The 23,471-nt window shown below is 51.0% G+C and overlaps 2 protein-coding genes across 7 annotated transcripts; both read right to left on the bottom strand.

Moving 5' to 3' along the window:
* Positions 1-5,746: 5,746 nt before the first annotated feature.
* Positions 5,747-8,814, bottom strand: NGRN (neugrin, neurite outgrowth associated). The gene is made up of 3 exons (XM_039257477.1): positions 8,609-8,814; positions 8,115-8,225; positions 5,747-6,444 (listed from the first exon to the last, which is right to left on the bottom strand). Exons 1-3 carry the CDS (start codon positions 8,770-8,772, stop codon positions 5,835-5,837), a joined length of 885 nt encoding a protein of 294 aa, XP_039113408.1. The 5' UTR covers positions 8,773-8,814; the 3' UTR covers positions 5,747-5,834.
* Positions 8,815-8,986: 172 nt separating this feature from the next.
* Positions 8,987-20,692, bottom strand: LOC120248958 (tubulin polyglutamylase TTLL13P-like). Of its 6 annotated transcripts, none has more exons than XM_039257434.1 (15): positions 20,428-20,692; positions 19,675-19,933; positions 19,296-19,336; positions 18,460-18,578; positions 17,006-17,136; positions 16,615-16,771; positions 15,688-15,831; positions 15,240-15,325; positions 14,717-14,948; positions 14,051-14,244; positions 12,206-12,391; positions 11,729-11,912; positions 11,011-11,190; positions 10,123-10,441; positions 8,987-9,765 (listed from the first exon to the last, which is right to left on the bottom strand). In XM_039257434.1, the coding sequence occupies exons 2-15, from the start codon at positions 19,920-19,922 to the stop codon at positions 9,512-9,514; spliced, it is 2,475 nt and encodes an 824-aa protein (XP_039113365.1). In that variant the 5' UTR covers positions 19,923-19,933; positions 20,428-20,692; the 3' UTR covers positions 8,987-9,511. The 6 variants fall into 6 exon arrangements, with proteins under 6 accessions (XP_039113365.1, XP_039113378.1, XP_039113371.1 ...); XM_039257447.1 differs by having other exon boundaries at positions 10,123-10,234; XM_039257440.1 differs by having other exon boundaries at positions 14,060-14,244.
* Positions 20,693-23,471: the final 2,779 nt, after the last annotated feature.

The raw sequence follows: 23,471 nt of genomic DNA, 5'->3' as shown, positions 1-23,471 counted from the left end.
CGGCGTCCTGGAAGGGACATTTGAAAACGCGGGAGCAACGCGTTAGCGTTCCAGTCTCATACTCGGCCAGAGGGGAGGGTTCCCGTTGTAAAAGGATGACGTCTTTTTTTTTTTTTAATTTTTTAAATGTTTTATTTATTTCTAGGCGAGAGAGAGAGAGAGAGAGACAGCGTGAGCAGGGAAGGGTCAGAGAGAGAGGGGGACACAGACTCTGAAACAGGCTCCAGGCTCTGAGCTGGCAGGCAGCACAGAGTCCGACGCGGGGCTCGAACCCACGAACCATGAGATCATGCCCTAAGCGAAGGTCGGACGCTTAACCGACTAAGCCACCTAGGCGCCCCAAGGATGACGTCTTAAACTAATTTTTAAGGATACACCCAATTCTCCCAGTTCGTTCAAGCGAGGGTTGGACACTAGATTTAATACAAGATTAAACAAAAAACAAACAAGATTTTCGGAACTAAGTCAAGTGGGCGAAGCCGACTCGGTGTCCGGAGGACCCTGATCACTGGGCATCTTGGTTGTCAGTCAAATCTACACCAACAGCCGCCCACTGGGAGCTTTGTGGCTTCCCAGCTGCAGGAGGCGAGACGCGGAGGGATGGGACGCGGCGGGGAAAAGAACGGGAACGCTTTAGGATCCAATGGAAGCTAAGTCCCGCCAGCTGTGACCTTCGGCTCCCGGGGTGTGGACTCAGTATCCTTCGTGGGAAAATGGATACATAAACTGTGGTATATTCATACAATCAAAATAACGGAATAATGAAAGAACCCAGATACAGAGTGGCATCTGTGTGATGCCATTTATATACAGTTCTAGAACAGGAAAACCTTATCAATGGTAGATTTTTTTTCAAAAAAGTGATTGACTCTGGGGTAAGAATTGACTGGGAAGAGAAATTGGGGAATTTTCAGTGGTGATGGTGATCATCTATATCCGCTTTGTGTTTTGTTTTGTTTTGAAGCCATTGTAATGGACAGATCAGCTGCACTCACTAATCAATCATAATATCACATCCTCATCTCCTGGTGAGATGTGTAGGAAGTTCAAAGCATCACTCATTGCCAAAAATGGAATCTGATCAAGATCAAACCAGTTAATAAGAAATACAGAGTGTAATAGGGACATGATAATAGACATCATAGGAATAAAATAAACTATATCCAAAATACAGAAAATATGTAGATTAAATAACCTGTTAAATACTGAGGGTAATTAAGTGAAAGAAACCACTTTAGAATATGATACTTCTGGGACATATCCACATCATGCAGTGTTGCAATGTGTGGACCTTGTCTGGATCCTAATCCCAAGAAATCAACCATGGAACTCATTTATGAAACAATGAGATATTATCAGGATATTAGCTGAAATTAAATACTAAAAGTTTTTTTTTTTAAATACTAAAAGTTTTAAGGTATAATAATGTCTTATGTATCTATGTTAAAAAGGAGTTCTAGGGGCGCTGGGTGGCTAAGTCGGTTAAGCGTCTGACTTCGGCTCAGGTCATGATCTCACGCTTTGTGGGTTCGAGCCCCAATTCAGGCTCTGTGCTGACGGCTAGCTCAGAGCCTGGAGCCTGCTTCAGATTCTGTGTCTCCCTCTTTCTCTGCCCCTCCCCTGCTCACGCTGTCTCTCCCTCTCCCTCTCTCTCTCTCTCTCTCTCTCTCTCAGAAATAAATAAAAAACATCAAAAAATTTATTTAAAAAAAGTTCTAATCTCTTCGAACTACATACTAAAGTACTTAACAGATGAAATAATACGAAGTCTAGGATTTCTTTAAAATAAGCCAGGGGGAGCTCTAGGGCAAGTATGCAAGATAACGAAAAACGATTGGCCATGTGTTAAATGTAACAATGAGCAATGAGTACACTGGGTTCACTGCATTACAATATCATCCCTACTTTCATATGCTTGAAAACTCCTCTAATACAAGACTAAACAAAAATCAAACAAGATTTTCTGCTCACATTGGGCTTCAAGAGCTCATCTAGTATTTTGTACTGAGCTTTTCCTACTCCCCCACCCCTCATGAGATTGAACCTCATCTGCAGAGAGGTGGAAACTGCCCTGAGAAGACTAGCGACACATATACCCTCCAGGGCGCAGGGACTTAAGTCCCTCCTGTTTGCAGCTTTCTAGCCTCTTGAGCTTGGCCCCATGTTTGTGGAGAGGTTCCATTCCACCCACAGCCGCCTTCTCTCCACCTTGGTCAGAGACTTGTCAACTGTTGCTTCCGCCACTGGACACTGCACCCACGCCCCCAAAGTGCAACTCCACCTCATGCGCTGTGATGTCAATGGCTTTCATCGTGTCATGAAAGAGAACTGCCTGGGGAGAGGGCACAATAGAGTCCTATGATCCCAGCCCAGTGTAACAGACTGGGTGAATCCCACCTCCCCCTTTCCAGTTTGGGTTGGGGGAAGGGTGTGCAGTTTCCCAAAACACTGCAGTCCTGGTGAGTTAGGCTGCGTGACATGCTGACAGAATAGAGCAGGAATTGATCAACTCGGAGAAAGCTTAGGTCTTGTTATTGACCGAGGTCTGGATGAGGTAAAAGGCAGGGCTTTCTGCCATTGCGGACCGGCTGATGAGTGAGCTTCTCCAACCATTTCTTCATTCACTCAACCAATACTGAAATCTATGTTGGGAGTTGAAACTACAGCAATGAACACAGACCGGTCTCCTGCCCCCATGGGGTCTACGTTCTAATGGAGCAAAGTATGTGATGACAATACAGTAGCCATCCATTTCCAATGGCAGGGAAGATTCAACACGGCGTGGCGACAGAATGCGAAGGGAGTTGCTTTAGACTGGGTGGTCAGGGAAAGCCTAAGAAAGTAACATTTGAGGGGCATCTGGATGGCTCAGTTAGCTAAGCGTCCAACTTTGGCTGAGGTCATGATCGTACATATTAGGGTCTAACAGCTTGGACCTGGAGCCTGCTTCAGATTCTGGGTCTCCCTCTCTCTCTGCCCCTCTCCTACTCTCTCTCTCTCACACACACACAATAAAAATTTAAAAATTATTTTAGGGGCACCTGGGTGGCTCAGTTGGTTAAGCATCCGACTTCAGCTCAGGTCATGATCTCATGGTTTGTGGGTTTGAGCCCCGTGTCGGGCTCTGTGCTGACAGCTCAGAGCCTAGAGCCTGCTTCTAATTCTGTGCCTCCCTCTCTCTCTGACCCTCCCCTGCTCATGCTGTCTTTCTCTCAGAAATAAATAAAGCATTTAAAAAAAATTAAAAAACTACTTTAAAAAAGTAACATCTGAGACTTGAATGAACTGTGAAAATCTGGAGACAAAGAAATAGTAAAGACGAAATCTTAGACTGACATTTTTAAGAATGGAAAAAAGATTTGGGGTGCCTGGGTGGCTTAGTCGGTTAAGCGTCCGACTTTCGCTTAGGTCATGATCTCGCGGTTCGTGGGTTCAAGCCCCGCATCGGGCTCTGTGCTGACTGCCAGCTCAGAGCCTGGAGCCTATTTTGGAGTCTGTGTCTCCCTCTCTCTCTGACCCTCCCCTGCTCACGCTGTCTCTCTCTCTCTCTCTCTCTCTCTCCTAGAAATAAAAATATTTAAAAAAATGGAAAAAGGATTTAAGCTTGGTAAGCAATAGGATGAGGTAAATGGAAAACATGTCAAAGTTTTTTCACAACAGCTTCTAATTTTCCATAGCCAACTGGAGAAAGGGCATGGTCAAATGATTTACAGGAGTTAAAAACGCCAGGGGCACCTGAGTGGTTCAGTCAGTTAAGCATCCGACTTCAGCTCAGGTCATGATCTTGTGGTTTGAGTTTGAGCCCCATGTCTGGCTCTGCTGACAGCTCAGAGCCTGGAGGTGCTTCAGATTCTGGTCTCCCTCTTTCTCTGCCCCTCCTCCATTCACACTCTCTCTTTCCCAAAAATAAGTATTTTTTTTTAATGCCAGTTTAATCAAATAGCATCTTCCAAGGCAACTGGGTGTCTTAGTCAGTAGGACATCTTAGTTTAGGATCAGGTCATGATCCCAGGGTCGTGGGATAAAAACCCTGCACTGAACTGAGTGCTTGAGCTTGGAGCTTGCTTGGGATTCTCTCTCTACCCCTCTCCCCTGTTCGCTCTCTTTAAAATAAAAATATATAGATTTTAAAAATAGCATCTTAGTTCTAAGGGCAAATTACCATTTTTTCTTAATCATAAAAATATTGAGGGGCCCGTAGGTAGCTCAGCTGGAGTGTCTGACTTCGGCTCAGGTCATGATCTCATGGTGAGTTCCAGCCTGGCCTTGGGCTGTACTGACAGCTCAGAGCGTGGAGCCTGCTTCAGACTGTCTTCTCCTCTCTGCCCCTCCCCCTCTTGCACTCCTGCCTCTCTCAAAAATAAGTATTACATTTTTTAAAAAATATATTAATAGGAAAGTGGCAGAGCAGTGAGAACAGGTCCTTATTTGCCCACGGCTGTATCACCAGAACCTGGATTCTCTAACTTTGATTGGCAGGTGATAGGGCCTTGCCGTTTAACTCAACAAATGCCCAAGTTAATTGTAATCAATACCAAGGAGATTCACGAACACAATGACGGGTTTGGAAAATCAATTATTTTCATTAAACATCCTGCACTTACTTAAATCCTGAATAACCAGTTTCTGCCAGTAAATTGTTACAGGTATGGCTGAAAACTGTCATTGGACTCTTCTGTTGCTTGCATGTGTCTCACTCAATTTTCTATTGATAAATCACTTTCTGCTTATAATGAAGTATCTGTAAAGGATTCCATAAATTAACAGAAATCCGGCGGCCAGGCAGGAATGGATTCCTGAATTTTAGAATCCCTGAACTAAAGGTCAGACCTGCGTCCAGGTCCCTGTTCTGCTGCTCGCTAGCAGCCATGTGGCTTTGAGCATATCCAAAAACCTGAGACTGTCCCCTGATTTTTGGAAGGGGCCCATTATGTCCTTCCCCACCTTACAGCTCCACTGAAAACACCTGGTGACAATGGCGAAGCTGCTGTTCGGGCCTGTGAAAGTAGCTAGAGATGCTGCCGAAGGCCCAAAAGCCTTTACTGGCTTTGCTTTTTTTCCTTTTTTTTTTTTTTTTTAAGTGGATCAAACCCCCACATCCCAATCTGTTTCAGAGCCCCACCAATGGAAGGAAAGAGGAGCTCCTTTAGACCAGGTGATCTAGGGAAGGCCTGATGTCCCAATTTTTAGCTGTCAGCATCAATTACTAAGCAGGGTCATCTGCAGTGTCCTTTGCTGCGAACTCCTCCGACCCCATCTCTCTCCCAGTGTTTAATGACAAGGGACCCCTTGCCTCTTCGAACCCTCACTCTCCCACCCCAGAGAGCACCAATCAACACAGACTGCTACATTTTACTTTATTTTGCACATAACGAACACATTCAATTGACTAAGTAGTTCCAGAACTATTAGTGTTCATTAATCGAGAAGCAAATGAGGTCAGAAGGCAAACTTTTCATTTTTTCCCAAACATATACTGCAAGTATCACAGAAAGTCCTAACAACACATGCAACACGGGTTGGTTTCAACATACAGCGAGCCCAGGCAAGGAGGGGAGTACTGAGGGTCCCCACGGCTCAGACCAGGAGCAGAGCCGCAGGACGCTGAAATCTACCAAGCTGGTCATGAACCCTGCCCTGCCGGACACACCTGCCCTGTGAAGCTCACTGCTTTTCCTCAGATTCAAATCTGAGCAGCTCTTTTCCTTCCATGTTCCAGAATCATCGTTTCCTCCGATCCCAAGGTGGATAATCCATGTGCAGAAGTCCGGGCAGCTCCAAAGCTGCTCTCCCAGCCGCGTTCCAGGTGGCATCTCCACAGACCAGGCTCCGGCTCAAATTCTGTACAGGAAGTTCCCATTACTGTCAAAGAACTCCCGCCCCCTCTGGACTACTTTGCTGCTGAAGTTCTGGTCACCCAACTCCTGTGTTTTCACCTCTTCCAGCCTCTTGGCACCGGGCAACCTGTCACCGTCCGCCCGTCTAGAGCCTGCACGGTCACTGGTGGCGCGCCTGTGTGGCTCCTGAGCGTGACCCGGGGCCGCAACAGGCACAGAGCGCTGCTGCTGCAGGTCCTGGGTTCCTCCGTCCCCTCCCTTCTGTCTCCTTGGTGTCTCTGTACTGGGAGTGTCCGATTCTATCACTTTCAAAGCTGTGCTGTGACCCCAGCCTTTGAATGAGGTTTCATCTGTTGGCATCAACAAAGAGCCTGATCCAGAGCGGCTAGGGGACAGCGGCTTCAAGGTATCCTGGGAACCGGGGAGCTGCCTGAGCGAGTGGGCAAGCCCAGGTTTCTTAAGGACTTTCTGATCCTGCTTCAGTTTCTGCTCCAATGTGGGGACAAACTTGCTTTTTAAAACCCTCCGGATCACGTCAGTGCTGACACCAAAGCCTTCAGCTAATCTGGGAACTGACCAGGACTCTGCAAATTCTTTATGCAAATACCTATGGGAAAAAGAAGCAGGTTTTCAAGTTGTGAAAAAGTTGGCTATCAGAGAACCTTACTGATAATACCAGTGATATTTATGTGAAAAGAAGAGGGCTCGGAAAAACTGGAAACAGTCTCTATCTTGTGCCACCAAATGGCTGTGCTCCATTTCTGCATGCCGACAGCAACAGCCAACCACTCTTAGGTCACTTTTATTTCACATCAACTAAACTCCTACCAATGCGTACCAGGCCCCAGCTAGACCCTGGGGGTGCGTGAAGTCTGTCCTTCCTTTCAGAGAAGAGGGGCACCTGGGTGGCTCAGTCAGGTAAGCGTCTGACTTCGGCTCAGGTCATGATCTCAGTTTGTGGGTTCGAGCCCCGTGTCGGGCTCTGTGCTGACAGCTCAGAGCCTGGAGCCTGTTTCAGATTCTGTGTCTCCCTCCCTCTCTCTCTCTGACCCTTCTCTGCTCACACACTCTCTCTCTCAGAAATAAAAATTTAAAGAAAAAAAAAAAGGAAGAGCAGTTGTTCCAGAGAGGAACGGAAGTGGACATGAGAGAAGTACCACAGGCTGACCAAACCTCCTCGCTCTATAGAATCCCCTTTATTCTAAGTGTTTCAGAGTCACTCTGATGGGAATGGAAAATGACACATTAAGTATGGAAGGCTACAGAACAGTATTCATCAAAATGCAAATCCATTTGCCCTTTGACACAACTCTACTTCTGGGAATGTACACAACAAATACACGCGGATGGTATGCGCAATGACACTCATCAGAGTACTACTTGTGATAGCGAGTGAGTGGAAACAACCCAAGCACACTTCATCAAAGACGGGTTAACTGAATTACGATTTACCGTGGCGCCTAGCTGGCTCAGCCAGTGGGGCGTGCAACTCTTGATCTCAGGGTCCTGAGGGTGAGCTGTACGTTGGGCACAAAGATTACTTAAAATTTTTTAAAAATTACGATTTACTAAGACTTCTTCAAAAAAGAGCTTTCTCTTCTGAAGTGGAAACATCTATGAAATATGTGAAAAGGGGCACCTGGCTGGGCCAGTGGATCATGCAACTGTTGATCTCTGGGTTGTGAGTTCAAGCCTCGTGTTGGGTGTAAAAATTATGTGAAAATAAAATCTTAAAAAAAAAAAAAGAATTATATGGAAAAAGGAACGAGTAGAACAATTTTATAGTATTCTACTGTTTGTATTTAAGAAAATAAAAGTAATCTACATTCATACTCGTTTGCATTTGCATAAAGAAACCTGGAAAAAGGCACAAAAATCTATTAAAAACAATCTCACAGGAGACTGGCAGGGATTAAAACTTCTCAATGTGTACACATACTGTTCTAATTTTGAACTATATGCAATGTACTGTTATTCAAAACAAACTTAAAAAGGAATCTCTAAGATTCTGGTACGGATTTGCTCTCCATAAAAAAGTACATAACCTTGTAAGTCCCCATCCCTGACATTAGCTTAAGGCCGTGATGACTTAACTATTTTGAGGTTAAAGGCTGTGATGCCTGCAGCTTACTATTTTAAAATTTCAGCAAAAGTGAACCGTGTCCCAATGTCACAAACTAGTAAGTTTGGATAACAGGCTTATGGAAATTCACCTATTATACCTTTTCATTCAGAAAACTTAAGTGATAAAAAGTAAAATATTACCATGATTCTTACCGGATCTGCTCCATGGCTTCCCACGTCAGGGTCCTGGGCGGGGCACCCGGAGCCTCCATTTGTCTCCGAATTTTCTGGAACCGGGCGGCTTTCTTCTGTCGTTTCAGGGTGCTGGGGGAGAAAACCAATGGCAGAAGCCAGGCGTGGGAGCAAGACGGGTGGCTGCGGGGCCTCGCGCTAAGTCACAGGCCCGGCCCTCTTCTATTTGTTTGCAAGGAAAGCCAGGTCGCGACTGCCGGCTGAGGCCTGCTCTGTAACCTCCCAGGAAACCGAATACCTAGAACAGCCCGTAAGCATGCCGAACTTTCTAAACGGGAGATGAAACACGTCACTGGTCAAGAAACCTGTCGTCCCAAAGGAGCCGCACACCTGCCCCTGCGCCCCAGACCACGAGTAACAAACAAGGGCTGCGGCGGATGCGGCGCCAGGACGCCCGGCTCCAAGGGGGCGCGAAGCCCTTGCTTCAGGCTGAGGGCCCGGGAAGGAGCCGGTACCTCTCCACCTCCTGCAGCTCCCGCTCCTCCGGCTCCCAGTCGGAGTCGGGGTCCGGCTCCCGGCCCAGGGTGCCCGGGTCTGCCATCCCCCGGGTCGCGAAACCACAGCGAGCCGCGGCAGCACGAACACGCGCGCCCAACAAAACGCCCAGAGCGACCGCCATGCCGACACCACACAGCCCGCGGCAGCCCGGAAGCCTGGGGGTGGGGCCGGAAGTGGGCGGGCTGAACGGAAGCAGGGATGGTCGTGCGTGGTTCCCGCTTCCGGTTGGGGGTGTGACAGCTGGGCTTGGACCTCCGTGCGGTTCAGCCTTCCGGGCAGTTACTGTGGAGAGCGTTTACTCTGAAACGCAAGCGCTGGAATGAGACAGCGAACGCTCCTGGAAAACGCCATAAACTTTAATTAAAAGTCGGAGTCTTTTGCCAAGAGCCGCCCCTCCGCCCCGACGGCTGTCCAGGCCGGCCTGTCTCCCCCACGGCAGCGGGAAGGGCGTCCCCTCGGTGGTCATCCGATGGTGACTGCCCCGTGCCTTGGGCACTCGGCTCTTCTGGGAAGGGGGCTTCTTGTCGCCGGAATGCCCTCCAGCCCCGGGCCGCACTCAGCGTTCAGACCCGTCGCCTAGCGGTAAATCCAGGCTAAGGTTTGAAGGGCGGAGATGAGTACAGGGCCGGCCCTGGGCCCTCTTCATCTTTGAGTCTACGGATCTGAAAATAACCTGAGGGTATTGAGGAATTCTTGATGTCTTCGGGTTTTGCCTTGTGCAAACAGGGTTCCTGGCCAGGGCTTTTCAATCTGAAGCTTGGAGGCAATCTTTCTTTTAGCAAGATTGAAGGCCCTCTGCGCCTTTGGAAACCTGAGGGGGTTCTCTGAGAGAGGTTTAGTGCTGGGCTTCCATCCTGCATTTACTTGTGGCTGATGTCAAGGAGTGCAGTGGTATGCTGCATCAGGGATGCAGAGGCAGGGCAGAGAGCGAGATCCGGGGCCTTGGGTCCACTGTGTTCAGTGTCTACTGCTGAGGGCAAGGTGCAATCAGTCCGTGAGCTACTTGCCAGTCTTTCTGGTTGGAGGCGATAGCCCTGCTTTGGGATTAAGGAGGATGGCACTGATCCTGCCAGGGCTCTGTTTATAGCTTCTAGCCTTCTGCTGGCTTGGCCTTCTGCAGTGGAAACATGGTTCCCCCTGAGTTGGTATTCACAGGAGATTCACTCCCCTCTTTCCCAACTGTCGCCCCGTTACCAACACAGAGGAGTGGCATCCCTTGCTTCCCTCCAGCATCTTTGCCATACCATATTGTAACTGTCTACATGTCCATTTCCCTGTTGTGTTTGTTGAGTGTTAGGACTATACTGCCATTTCTCCCAGGGTCTAGTACATAGGAGGAGGCAGTGGGTCCGCTACCCATCCCGTTCCCACACTGGTGAAGTGCCCTGTGATGTTCTGAGACTGTCCCGGCTGTAATGTTTGCCAGCGGGAGTTCACACGAGTTAGAGTGCAGCTGGGTTTGCATACTTACGGCTAGCGAGCCTAACTCTGGCACTGGAAAAATAGCGCCTTCCACATGCCTTCATTGACAATGAACGGGGGCGGGTGGCTGCTGGATCTCCTATCCAGTTGAAGTTCTTGGGCTGTAGGTGGCACCAGGAGTGATGTGGAATTGCAGCATTCATGCTTGGCAGTGGCCCTAAGATCCTTGGGATCAACTCTACGGGCCGAACTGGATGCAGGAAATGAGGAGGGCCCTGCTCTTTGGCAGCCCCTCTCAGGAGGCCCAGTGGGACCAGACTCACAGATTGCAGTTCTTGACTGCCCAGCCCGTCCTGGTGAAATCTAGGCTAGAGGAGAAGAGCAGCCCCTTACCACACTTCTTGTGGGGCTGGATGGACGGGAGGAAGAAAATAGGTAACTGAAACATCTCTTTTAGGCCGTGGCCACTATTTAGCCAGTTACTCCTTTGGGGCTCAGCAAAAATAGACCCAACAGGCTCGCTACTAGCCCAGGGAATAGTGAACGCGGCGGCCGGTCTGTTGGCCCAAGTCTGTCTCCCATTAGAGCCACGGCACTGGGAGGGCTAGAGAGAGATTACACAGAAGCCACGGAGGGTGGTGGCCTTGTTATTTGTCAGTCATCAGTTTGGGGCTATTGCAAAACTGGAGTAAAGAGAACACGTCTCTTATGAGCAGGTCAGGAGCTTCGCTTTGCCAGGTGTTATTACTAAACACCAGGGAGTGTGGGAGCAAATGTAAAAGGAACCAAGAGACCCTTTCCCAGCGCCCAGTAGACACTGCTCTCCCAGGCTCCGTGCCAGACACCCTCACATTAGCCTCCTGTGCTGCAGCCACCACTGTGAGCCGGTGCAGCTCTCGTTCCCTTGTTCTGTGAGAGGCTGCACAGGGACCCTCACCCGGTACTCGCGGAGTTTTCTCTGGCCCCGGTGGCTGGGGTGCAGCATGTGAGTGAGTTGCTCTACGATACCGAGGCTTCGGATGAGATTCTCCCTTTGTAGCAAGGCCTTCATCCGCTCCAGCTCCTCCTCTTCCACGATTGCTTGAGGATGCATGGTGTCCATGTGCACAGATAGCAACTACGAGATACATGAAGGCTGAATGCAAGATCTCCAAGGGCGAGTCCCAGACCATCAACGACGAGGGCCATGGGACTCCTGCCCACTCTGCCTCCGTCCATCCCCTGACCCTAGAGGAAGGTTCCCTTTGCTCTCCACTCTCTCACCTCCTGTTCCGCGAGGTCACATCCAATGTGTTCGTTAGGAACTCCTCTGCCTCTCCCTCCCTTCTCTAGCCGGCCCACCCCACTTCCTGTCGAAAGGCAAGAGCTAAAGGCAAGCAACCAGGGCGCCTGGGTGGCTCAGTCGGTTAAGCATCCGACTTCGGCTCAGGTCATAATCTCATGGTTCATGGGTTCGAGCCCCGCATCAGACTCTGTGCTGACAGCTCAGAGCCTGGAGCCTGCTTCGGATTCTGTGTCTCCTTCTCTATCTGACCCTCCCCTGCTCATGCTGTCTCTCTCTCTCTCTCTCAGAAATAAATAAAACATTAAAAAATTTTTTTAAAAAATAAAGGCAAGCGACCAAACCCCCTCTCTGCCCCTCCCTCCCCCAACACCTCTTTCTCCCGGTTCCGGTTCCTGTAAGCCAAGTAGGTGGGATGGCCCCGGAACCCGCTGGCCCTGGATCGGCTCTTCTCCCCCGCTGATTCCCCCTGGTTCTGGTCCCGGCTCTCCTTCCGCCTCTTAATGCCTGAGGCCTCCTGCTGTTCCTGCTTAAGGCGGATCTCTTCCAGTTGCTGCCTGACAAGACACAGCAGCTTCAGACACTGGAGAAATTGTGTTGGGGAGAAGCAGGGTGAGGGAAAGTGGGGATGGATGGGTGGGAAATCGTGATCCATCTGGAAGACGGACGAGAGAAGAATGAGGGGAAGGTGGGAAACCTCATAAATGGAGTTACTGAGAGTCTGATAGAATTTATAACTCCATTCCTCTTAGCTCAAGTATGTGGCTTTCTCTCTACCCTGCTGGGAGCCATTCAGGTTCAGAATGTGCCCCCGCCCAATGTGGACCGGGGACAAGGCGAGGCAGAATACCTGGCACACTCCTCTCTGGCCTTGGAAGCAGCAGTCTCCTGGAAGAGGGAGCCGTTGTACTTGAAGAAAGGTGCATACTTATCCGTGTCGGGCCCAGGATAGATGCGCCGGTACCCCCCGAGGTGGGCGTCTTCATAGCGCTCCTGGTCCTGTATCGCTGCGTGCGACAACTCGGTTTGTTCTCGCCTACGGAAACCAAGCTCAGAGTGAGCCAGGAGGGCTCTGAGAACGTTCAGTGGGGAAAAGAAGGCCGGCCAGGGCTTTGAGAACCTTCTGCTAGCTTCACGGCCCTTCTGAGCTCTGCCTATGTAGTGAGAGCTGCCAAGGCCCTCTGGCCAATCCTGCTTGTGTGTAGCCAGGGAAATCTAGGCTTGACTTCCAGAAGTTGGTTTTCATGTTAAGCACAAAAGGTTCCACTTGTAAGCTAGCACTTTGAGTTCTCACAGTCTTTCAGGTTTCTGACCACAGAGTAATCTATGTTAATTACAGAAAATGTAGAAGAGCTAAAAGAAGATAAAACCTCCCCATAATTTTGCTGTGCAGTTAGCATATTGGTCACGAGCATGGACTCAGGGGCAGAACCCCAGGGTCTGAATCCCGGCTTTGCCACTAACCACCTTGCTCTCTCTTGATGCCTTCCTTCCTTTCTTGTTTCTGACAAAACTGAGACCCTATAACATTGTTACATGGCTTCCCAGTATCTAAGTGATTCTGTGACTGTACTTCTGTTTAAGTCCAGTCGTTGTCAACCCTTTTCCCCATTGAAAGACATAATTCATAACAGTCACATGTGCCGTCCCACTGTGAGAAGACCCAGCGGATTTATAGTAATGGTTCCATTTACCTCCAGTCACACATTACAGCCCCAGGATATCACAGCAAACCAAATCCACGTGGGCCCTGAATATTGCAATGCAGGTGGGGAAGAGCAATGTTCTACGAATGCTTCCAAATCCACTCCAATTCATTTGTATGTATTATTAACAATATAATTTAGTATCAGCAACACATCACCATGTTTGTAACCCATCTTATAATTACAACAGTGGGTGAAAGATACTGATTTAAACACTCTATTATTGAGTGACTAGACTGTTTTCTGTTTCATTATTATAACCTTTCTAGGGGAGCTTTGTTAAAAAAACAAAGGGCCCCTGGGTGGTTGAGTTGGTTGAGCGTCTGACTTTGGGTCAAGTCGTGATCTCTTGGTTTGTGGGTTTGAGTCTCACATCCTCGCTGATGGTAGTGAGCCCACTCCCATACGGGCGCCTGGGTGGCTCAGTCAGTTGAGCGTCCAACTTAGGCTCAGGTCATGATCTCCGAGCTCATAGTTTGAGCTCCACTTCAGGCTCTGTGCTGACAGCTCAGAGCCCGGAGCCTGCTTTGGATTCTGTGTTTCCCTGTCCCTCTCTCTCTGCCCTTCCCCCGCTTGCAGTCTGTCTCTCTCATTCTCAAAAATAAACAAACATTAAAAAACGAAACCAAAAACAGCTAATCAAACCCCAAAAAGCTCCTCATGAGAACAATCTGTATAGATTACTTACTTATACAGATATATATTATACACACACATACGTATGCGTGTATGCATTAACTGTTTGCAAAAGCATACACGTGGCACAGATTGGCTCTTCCGGGGGAAACTGAGTAGCTGGGGAACAGTAAGAGATTCTTCACAGTTAGCTTTTGAATGTCAAACATATTATCTATGATACGTCATGTAATATCTATGCAAAAAAAAAAATTGTTCTTCACAGCTCATCATGACCCCCAGACTCCCTTCGGCACCTAAAGAAGCCCCTTTTCCTGTCAGGAAAGTAATAACGAAGAAAACAAGTCAGACACCTGGACCACCTGGCTTCTCGTGGCTGCTGGTGGCTCTGGAATAGCCGCTCCTTGACTCGCCGCTTGTCTTCCTCTATCACCTTCCTTTTGTCACAGCCCCGGAGGTTGACAAGCGTCATGGCGTCACAGAGAAGCGCATCCTTCACCTCTCGATCGAGGCGGGAGTCGGTGGTGAAGCTTGGAGAGTGGTTCACCTGCCGGGAGGAATCATTGCCTGGCCCGCTCCTGCTCTGCTTGGGCGCCCGTGGCCTCCTGAGGCCTGACTGCACAGTCTGGGCAAGACCTCCCCCTCCACGGGCCTCAGCCGAGGAGGCTGGATGTTCTGGCGCCCAAGGCCACGGGACAATGCCACGGAGATTCCTCCAGCACACAGGCTGGTGAGAGCACCCCAGACAGCCTGGCTCTACAGATACAGTGTCCCTGAAGACAACGATTGCATGAGGAGCCCTTAGGATCCAAATCCCGGATTCCTGTGGTGGAGGCCGGAGACCATCAAGCTTGGACTCAGAAGGTCAAGAGTGTAGGGATCTTATGCCTTCGGCCATTCCTCCCCACCCCGGTGCTGCCAAAGTTCTCTGTCCCAGGGCCTGAGCGCCCTCCTAGCTTCTCCCTGAGTGGAACACCTCTGGCCCCTGGTTCTGCAAAGCCCAGAAGGTTCACTCTCACCTCCAACAGCCAGGGTTTCAGCTTGTGGTCCAGCAAGATGTCAAAACCAAGGATCTCAAAACAGGCACATGTACCTCCGCTCAGATACTGGGGGAAACAGGTGTGGTAGTTGTGGCGAAGAACAGAATGGGCGGAGATGATGGTTTTGATGATGATGTCCTCGATGTCCCCCCACAGCTCCCGGAGGTCGTAGCTGTGTTCTCGCAGCCAGGCGTTGAGTGTCGACAACTTCCTGTGAGGCCCGGTGCTCAGAGGACGACCAGTTGCTACACCCCTGGGGCCGGGGCCGAGGGCAAGAGGCTCCCTACTGCTAAGCCTAATTCTGTGCCTTATACTTCAAAGGGCTTCTGCCAGCTTGGAGCAGGGTTTCGTCCTCAGGGTGGGGGCAGGGCTGCATTTAGAGGGTAAGCATAGGACAGGGGTCTGTGAAGGTGGTTTTCCCGAGGGATCGGCCTCCGGTGAGGCAGCTGGGTTTCACACGCTGCTGAGACTGAAAGGCTAAGGAGCATCCAGCAGGGAGTACCTCTTACTGCCCGCAGTGTCATCTCGGACAAAGTTCTCGTTGTGTTTGTTGATAGCATAGTTGGTCAGATGCATGCAGGCATCATCCTGCAAGAGGGCGGCCCCGCGGCTCTCAGACTGCTTCCCTGCACACTCCTCTCCAGCCCTTCAGTGCCTTATTAACCTCCCCCTCCCCGGGCCAACAGCGCGTCTCCTGTCCCTCTTCGCCTAAGCACTGTCCTGGGAGCTCCCGGGGCGGGGGCTGTGCTGGCCTCCTCCACCTAGGACCTTGCAGCAGCCACTACCCCCCACATGCTCTCCTCTCAGCCAGGTACTAGGGTGCTCACTGGTTCCATTCCTTGTTCATGGGTGACGGCGACAAGCCTCTCCACCTGGGTTCCCAGAGAACCTCAGCACTCGGGAGAAGAGGGCGCCGCCCTGCCCCCCAGGGCCACCAGCCGGCCCCTTACCAGGTTGCTGTTGCTGGGCTCCGTGTAGGGCATCGTGGCAAAGCGGGCCAGGCCCTCCTCATACATGAAAATCCGAAGAGGGTCACAGGATGTGATGAGGACGTAGATTCGCATATCAAACTTGAAGCCATCGATGAGGAAGGGCTGAAAGGACGCAAACCCGCCTGGGGAAGAACACTTCACAAGTGCTCATTCTATACCACGTGCTGCGTTAAGTGTTTCAGAGGCACAACTAATTTGATTGTCATAATAACCATATAAAGCATAAAGTGGTCACTGTGATTATTCCCGTTCAACAAATGAAGAAACTGAGTCACAGAAAGGGTAAGAAATTGCCCAAGATCTGGGGCAACTGGGTGGCTTAAATGATTGACTCCTGGTTGGGGCTCAGGTCGTGACCTCGTGGTTTGTGAGTTGGAGCCCCAAATCTGGCTCTGCACTGGTGGCACAGAGCCTGCGTGGGATTCTCTCTCTCCCTCTCTCTCAAAATAAATAAATAAACTTAAAAAAAAAAAAAAAAGAGGGGCACCAAGGTGACTCGGTCCATTGAGTGTCTGATTTCGGCTCAGGTTGTGATCTCACGGTTCATGGTATGAGCCCCACATCGGGCTCTGTGCAGTCGGCTTGGAGCCTGGAGCCTGCTTTGGACTCTGTCTCCCTCTCTGCACACCCCCCATCCCGCTTGCGCTCTGTCTCTCTCTCTTAAAAATAAACAAACATTTAAAAAAGTAAAATAAACAAAAAGAAATTGCCCAAGATCACATATCTAAGAAGTGGAAAAACTCAGATTGAGACCGAGGCCGGCTGGCTCTGAACCATGGCTCTGCACGGCCTTCGAGATAAGGGGAAAGAGCAGGAAGCGTAGGAGCCAAAACCCAGCCTCCTCCCTGGCAGCGGGAGATGGGGCGCCCGGGAGGCCCCCTTCACCTTGGAGATGTACTGCTGGCAGATCATATGCTCTCCCGGCTTGATTTCCCGGGGATTTCGGGTGATGAAGATGCCGCGCCCCTGACAGCCGCTGTCTGGCTTGCAGATGTAAGTGCGGGTTTTTCGCTGGCGACCATAGGACTGGAAGTCCCCGTAGCTACATGCAGAGCGGGGCTGGTCAGGGACGCGGCCATCCCAGGGCCCCAGTGCAGCTCTGCTATCCTGTCTGTGCCCTTCCTGGAGCGTCAGTCTCAGACCTACTTTTCTTTGACCAGCGGAAACCTTCTAGGTGACAAGCCCAGAGCCTGGAGGGAAGTAAGATGGCGAAACCATCCCCTCCCTCCCCGCCCCAGCACGGCAGCCCCAGCCCCGGGGAGCCGGGCTCACTCACTCTGCAGGGAGGCACCAGGTGCGGGGGAAGATGTCATACTCCGTGGGGTAGAGTTTCTGCATGCGGTTGAGGTTCCGAGCCAGCAGATCTTTGCGGCAGATTTCCGTCATGCCAGGGAAATGGTTGATTTTCTGTAACAGAGCCACGTGGTGATCTACCCCCACGAGCAGAGTGCGTGGCAGCCCCTGGAGCCTTGGGCATACCAGGCGGACTGGGAAGGTCAAGGCAGAAGTCACAGACGAGGGACACACTGTACCTAATACCCTAAAGTAGAAAGGGAAGGCTCCCTAAGGCGGGTGAGAACCTCCTCCTCCTTGGCCTCTCCTAAAACACATGTCCACACTGAGGTTAGGAAACGAGGGGCAGCGAGAAGGACTCCCCAGGACTTCGGGCCTTCTGGCCACCTTCTAACATGCCCCAGGCCACCAGCGACTAGTCCTGTAAGAATAACTGGTGTGTGGGAGCACAAGCAAACGAGAAACCATTTTCCAAAAGAGAAAAGGAAGTTAAGAGCTCAGTCATGGCACCCCCAGGATATGACGTTTCCAGGGTGACCTGCTCCCGTGGGTTCTGGGTTCTCTCACTGGCTGTATACCACACCCTAGCTGCATGAACTTAGTATTTCTGAGCCCTGGTGTCCTCTTAACAAGAGAGTATCTGCCACTCAGGGTTCTTTTTGAGGATTTAATTGAGGTAAGAACATGAAAACAGTGTCTGACACACAGTAAGTCCTCAATGGATGCTGTTAATTGTGCTTATTTTACAACTGCTGCCTGCATGTCCCTTTTTTTTTTTAATGTTAACTTATTTTTAAGAGAGAGAGAGACAGAGACGAGTCGGGTGGGGATGCAAAGAGAGAGGGAGACACAGAATCTGAAGCAGGCTCCAGGCTCTGAGCTGTCAGCACAGAGTCCAATGCAGGGCTCGAACTCACGGACCGCGAGATCATGACCTGAGCTAAAGTCAGACACTTGACCAACTGAGTCACCCAGACACCCCTCTTTTTTTATGTTTATTTATTTATTTTGAGAGGGGGGGGGAAGAGAGAATCCCAAGCAGGTTCCGAGCTGTCAGCACAGAGTCTGACACGGGGCTCAAACCCATGAACAATGAGATCGTGCCCGGAGGCAAAATTAAGAGTTGGATGCCCAACTGACTGAACCCCCCAAGTGCCCCCCACCGACTCTCAGTGGATATGGATGATGGGCTGAGCTGCTTAGAAGCTGGCCCCTCTTCCTTCCTATAACAGAAGTTCCAGAAACCCAAGAGGAGAATTGCAACAGAATTGGAAATTCCACTGGACTCTCCAGTGGAACAGAAGCCCCTAGCCATGGCCTTTCCTGCTCGGCACAGGGGGACAATTAGGGTGGTGGCCTCGGGCGCCTGCGCAGAAGGGCAGAAGTAATCACTCAGGGGCCACAGCTCCTTTGGGCTCTTGGGTCAGAAGACTGTACCTGAAACCTCTTCATGTCCATGACTCGTTCAAGTGAGACAGAGCAGTCTGTCCAGTACACAGTCCATTCTTCGTCCTCCCCCACCTCCTTGAGGCCACACATTTGAGCTGCCCGACGCACTGTGGAGAGATGGAGGTCAGCGGTGCCAGCCTGGGCACTGGCAGTAAGCCTTGGGATTGTGGCTGAGCCAGGTAAGGAGCAGGCTTCCCCAGAGAGTGGGTTGAAGATGGAGGTGGCTCTTACCTCCCGCTCTGCAGTTTAATTACCATGTGACACTTCCAACTTCCTGAAGCTGTCAAGGCCCTTCCAAAATCTGTGACAGCAAAACTAGAGCCTGGCTTTCTACTCCCTTCAACCGTCTCTCTCAATTAGGATGGGTTCTCACCTGCAGAGCTGACCCTCCACAGGGGTCACATCTCACACTCTGGGTGGCCCCTTGCATAGACGACAACGGGGATAGGAGGAGACAGACAGATGGCTGACCTAGCTGGTGATTTTTTTCTTGTAATTCCTGACTCCCCTCCCCCCCAAAAAAGCTTCCTTGAAAAAACTGTATAAGCCTTTTCTCATCTCAACTCTGGTAAAATCTGGGAAGCGTGGGGCAATGGTGACTTCCGGTCACTTTTTGTTCTTGTCAGCTAACTGTGGAGAGTCCCACCCTGCCACCAAGACTAACTGGAACAGAGACGTCTCAACTGCTAATAGCTCAGCACAGCCTGTGGGCCCCCCTAACAAGATCTAGGGGCTGGGAGCCCGACTGGGGGACCACCCCCAGAGTAAAAGCTGCAGGTGCCCTCTTACGCGCGATGTTCTAAGTGAGCGAGCTGGGTGCTTACCGCTCTCATACTTGCAGTTGGTCAGGTTGATGGCCAGGGGTCTGGAAGGGCGGAATAGTAGAAATCAGGCAGAGTGGGATAAAGGACAGACCCTGGGCTGCCAGGCACCCAGAAGAAGAGACACCCAGCACATCTACAGTGTGATTCATTTTCTCTAAAAGCCACTTACGGAGACCCAGATGACAGAAACGTGCTAAGTCTGCCAACCAAGGCAGCTCACATGATTCTGAATTTTGTGTTGTTCTCGTTCCCAGAGGTTAATGACGTTCCTGTATTCCCTCCCCTCTTTTGCAGATTAGAGGGAAGACCCCAACTGCTGAAGGGAGGCCAGGGATGACTTTTGGAGCCAGGCCAGGGGTGGGCACTGGGGACCCGTTACCTGCGTTTCCGCCTTCTCTTTCTCCTCCCAACTTCTAAGTCATCTGAGTCCGTTGGAGCTATGATTTTCTTTGGAATTTTCTTGGCTACGATAGATAAGGGAACTCCATCCCCAAATTCCTTAGAGTCAGCCTTTGGGGGTTCCTGCTGAGCAGGCTTAGAAGGGATGGCAGCTTCCTCTTTAACACATTCCTCCTCAGACTCCTCTTCCTCCTCTGATTCGCTGGTCTTACAGGTATTTGGCTCCATCCCCCGAGATTCTGAGGGGAGAGGGGTGAGAATGAAATATACGTCCTAACTTCCGTCCCCCAGGCCTGGGAAGGCCTGCAACACAAGTCATGAAATGCATTGCCGTCCCTTTCAGAAAAGGGACAATCCCACTGCAGAATGGGACGTTTTCCTAGTAGGTGATGGGGGCTGGGGGGATGCCTGTGAGACGCTGGATTCCCCGGCAGGCCCTGATCATCCAAGATCAGTACTCCACACGACACCCTGGGGTGCACGCAGAAGCTGGACAGAACAGGGATCATGACCATGGCTGTTTCATTGCTGAGTGGGAAGGGCGGTGGCTTGGCTCTGGAGGGGACCTTCGGTTTTAAAATAGAGCTAAAAACCGAAGGTCCCCTAAGCCGGCCCTTTCCCTGTCCCATGCCTCAGTTTCCCCATGTGTACACCCTGGGGCCAGGCACTCGATGGCTAAGACCCCTTGGGCTCTGATGGCGGAGAGAGAGAGCCCCTGGCGGACACTGCCCACCCGAGGTTCCGAGGACAGTGGAGGGGCTGCCGGGCCCACCCCTAGCTGCCCGAGGCAGGACTCAGCCGGTCGCTCATGTCAGCCCTTCGAGCGACTCCGGCTCCTCCTCCCCGGGCGTCGCCGGGCCTCCGGGACCGCCTCCTTGCTCCACAGGACTGGCAGTCCCCGCCGATCGCGAGGGGGAGCCCGCTCCCCCCACCCCCAACCCGGGGTTCGCTCCCAGCAGAGAGATCCCGGCGGCGGCGGCGCCTCCTTGAGCAAGCGGGCAGCCGCCGCCGCCGCCGTCGTCGCCATGGACACGAGGGCGGCCCCCATTGGAGAAGCGTTCTGGGGGCGGGGCCTCCCCGGGAACCACACCCACTTGGGCGCGGGCCGAGGCCATCTTGCCGCCGCGGCTGGCGGCGGAGGTGCAAGGGGCCTGCGGCCGCCGACGGGGCACATCGGCGGGACTCGTAGTCCTGACGCCTTCGCGCCGACACACACGCGTCTCACCCCAGTCCATCTGGATCCCGCGAGCCGAGCCCGGAACTTGGCCAACTGTGTTCGGGAAAAGTACCTGCTGGCCTGCCTTCAGTTCTAGTAACCTTGTCAAAGCGCCACCCTGGCGGCTCGGGCCAGCTCCGCCCAGTAACAGAACAGCCTCCTCGTGGCCCCCCTCACTGCCCTTCCTGCCGTCCTAACGCTGCTGCTGCTCGCCACCCCCACCAAGCCCGTTCTAACTTGTCACTGTAAGACTGCCCCGTGTGCCTAAATCTGGGGGACACTTAAATCTCCCTCCTTTGGAGACGTGGACATCTTCTCACTGACACATGTCTTGACGTTCCTTCTGCATAGGATATTCTCTGACTCCCTTCTTGAAATGATTTGGAGGCCCTTGGCTTCCAGGACTATCTTGTTTTTTTCTCATTCTTTCTGTAAGGGCATAAGTCTAAACCAAACTGACTCCATGACAGGCTTTAAGTTTCCCCTCTGAACTAGAAGGCCTAAGTTTCAGCTTCCCCGAAACTATCAGGCAGTGACACATTGCCCAAGGCAGGAGAAAGCACCCTTGCAGCACCCAATCAGGAAAGGCCAGCGACCGCCCTCCACCTTACTGAGGGAGAGGCCTGGAGATAGAAACTATAGATAGGACCCATTACCTAATGTTAAAGTTAACCCGCCAAACAAGACCCTAGGCTCGCTCTGTAATTGGTTAAATTTAAAGGTACTCTAAATGTTGTAATTGGATCCCGCCAAAAGTAACGAATACTCTAGACAATGTGCATGGTTAAACCCGCTGTCAATGATGTTGAATAATTATGATTGGATCACTGTTCCCATGTCACAACTTCTGTACCTCCCCCGTCACAAAGCCCATAAAAACCCTACTCTGCCTTTGCTCGGGGCTCTCAGCACGATCCACTGCGTTGGTGAGGTCTGGGAGCCCGAGCTTAAGCCCGAATAAACGCCCTTTGCTTTTGCATACGTGACTCGGACTCCTTGGTGGTCTTGGGATTTTGGGGAGATCGCGATCTGGGCATAACATTTCCAAATATTTAGCGTTCCAAGGCACTATTCTAGGACTTGAACCACCCCCATTTCTTTCCTGAATTGCCTCCATGCAGCAACCTCTTTGACAGAGAGAGAGAGCATTACAGGAGGGACAGAAAGGGGAGACACAAATCCCAAGTGGCTTCGCGCTGCCAGTGCAGAGCCCCATGCGGGGCTCAAACTCATGAAGGGAGATCATGACCCGAGTGGAGATCAAGAGTCGCAACTCAACAGAGGGAGCCACCCAGGCGCACCTTACATGCAGCAACCTCTAAATTGGACTCCCATTGTTCTTCCCTCCCTCCATCCCAGCTTAAGTATTCTTTCTAAAATGCAAATTTCTTGGGGTGCCTGGGTGGCTTAGTTGGTTAAGCGTCCGACTTTCGCTTAGGTCATGATCTCGCGGTTCGTGGGTTCGGGCCCCGCGTCGGGCTCTGTGCTGACTGCCAGCTCAGAGCCTGGAGCCTGTTTCAGAGTCTGTGACTCCCTCTCTCTCTGACCCTCCCCTGCTCATGCTCTCTCTCTCTCTGTCTCCTAGAAATAAATAAAAAAATAAAAATAAAAAAAAATGCAAATTTCTTACTCCCCAGTTTCAAACTCTTCAAGGTTTCCCATTAGATCAAATCCCAAACGCCTTCATTACACACACCATCAAAAAGCAAGCAGAGGTGGAAGCCCTGAGCTGGACCATCCCTTCCTGTCTTTCTGTGGTGTGCAAAGCCCAGGGCGGGGTACCAGAGTGGCCCCTGAGTGTTCCACACTTAAGCTGAGAAAAAGCTTCGAAGTCCCTTCCCCGACAATTCATGAACTACCAAAACAGCTGAGAAGCACCATAAAGCATAAAGAAAAGCTATTTGACTTTCTCCCCCTTTTTCAAGGAAAAACTTGGTTTGGCCAGAGAAGGCATTCCTCTGAGCAGCAGTCCTGGGGGGAAGAAAACGGGGAAAACCCTGATATTTGGGCTCAACAGCTGGACACAAAATCCACTCTGCTGTAACGGTCGTCCGTCCGTCCTTCGGACCCGGTGGGCAAAGCAAGGTGGTGTGACTGGTTTGCATGCGCAGAGGCCTGCAGAAAGCAGCAGAAGCTAACATTGCTGCGCGGTGCCAAAAAGAGGAAGATGACTCAAATTCTACAGGAATTTAAATGTTGAACATGTAATATTTAAATATAGATGTTAAGCTGTTCTTTAAAATTTTTTGAATTTTTATTTATTTTCTTTTAGAGCAAGGGAGGGGCAGAGGGGGGGGGACAGAGGATCTGAAGGGGGCTCTGTGCTGACAGCTTGAACTCCTGAACTTTGACACCATGACCTGAGCTGAACTCAGACGCTTAACCGACTGAGCCACCCAGGCGCCCCTAAAAATTTATTTTAATGTTTATTTTTGAGAGAGAACGCGAGCGAGCGAGCATGAGCAGGGGAGGGGTAGAGAGAGTGGGAGACACAAAATCTGAAGGAGGCTGTAGGCTCCCAGCTGTCAGCACAGAACCCGACATGGGGCTTGAACTCATGA

Source organism: Hyaena hyaena, unplaced genomic scaffold (genome assembly GCF_003009895.1).
Source record: "Hyaena hyaena isolate Hyena2069 unplaced genomic scaffold, ASM300989v1 scaffold_13, whole genome shotgun sequence".
NCBI classification, from domain to species: domain Eukaryota; kingdom Metazoa; phylum Chordata; class Mammalia; order Carnivora; family Hyaenidae; genus Hyaena; species Hyaena hyaena.
The sequence above is the reverse complement of the archived record's forward strand: the minus strand, read 5'-3'. Positions and strand labels throughout refer to the sequence as shown.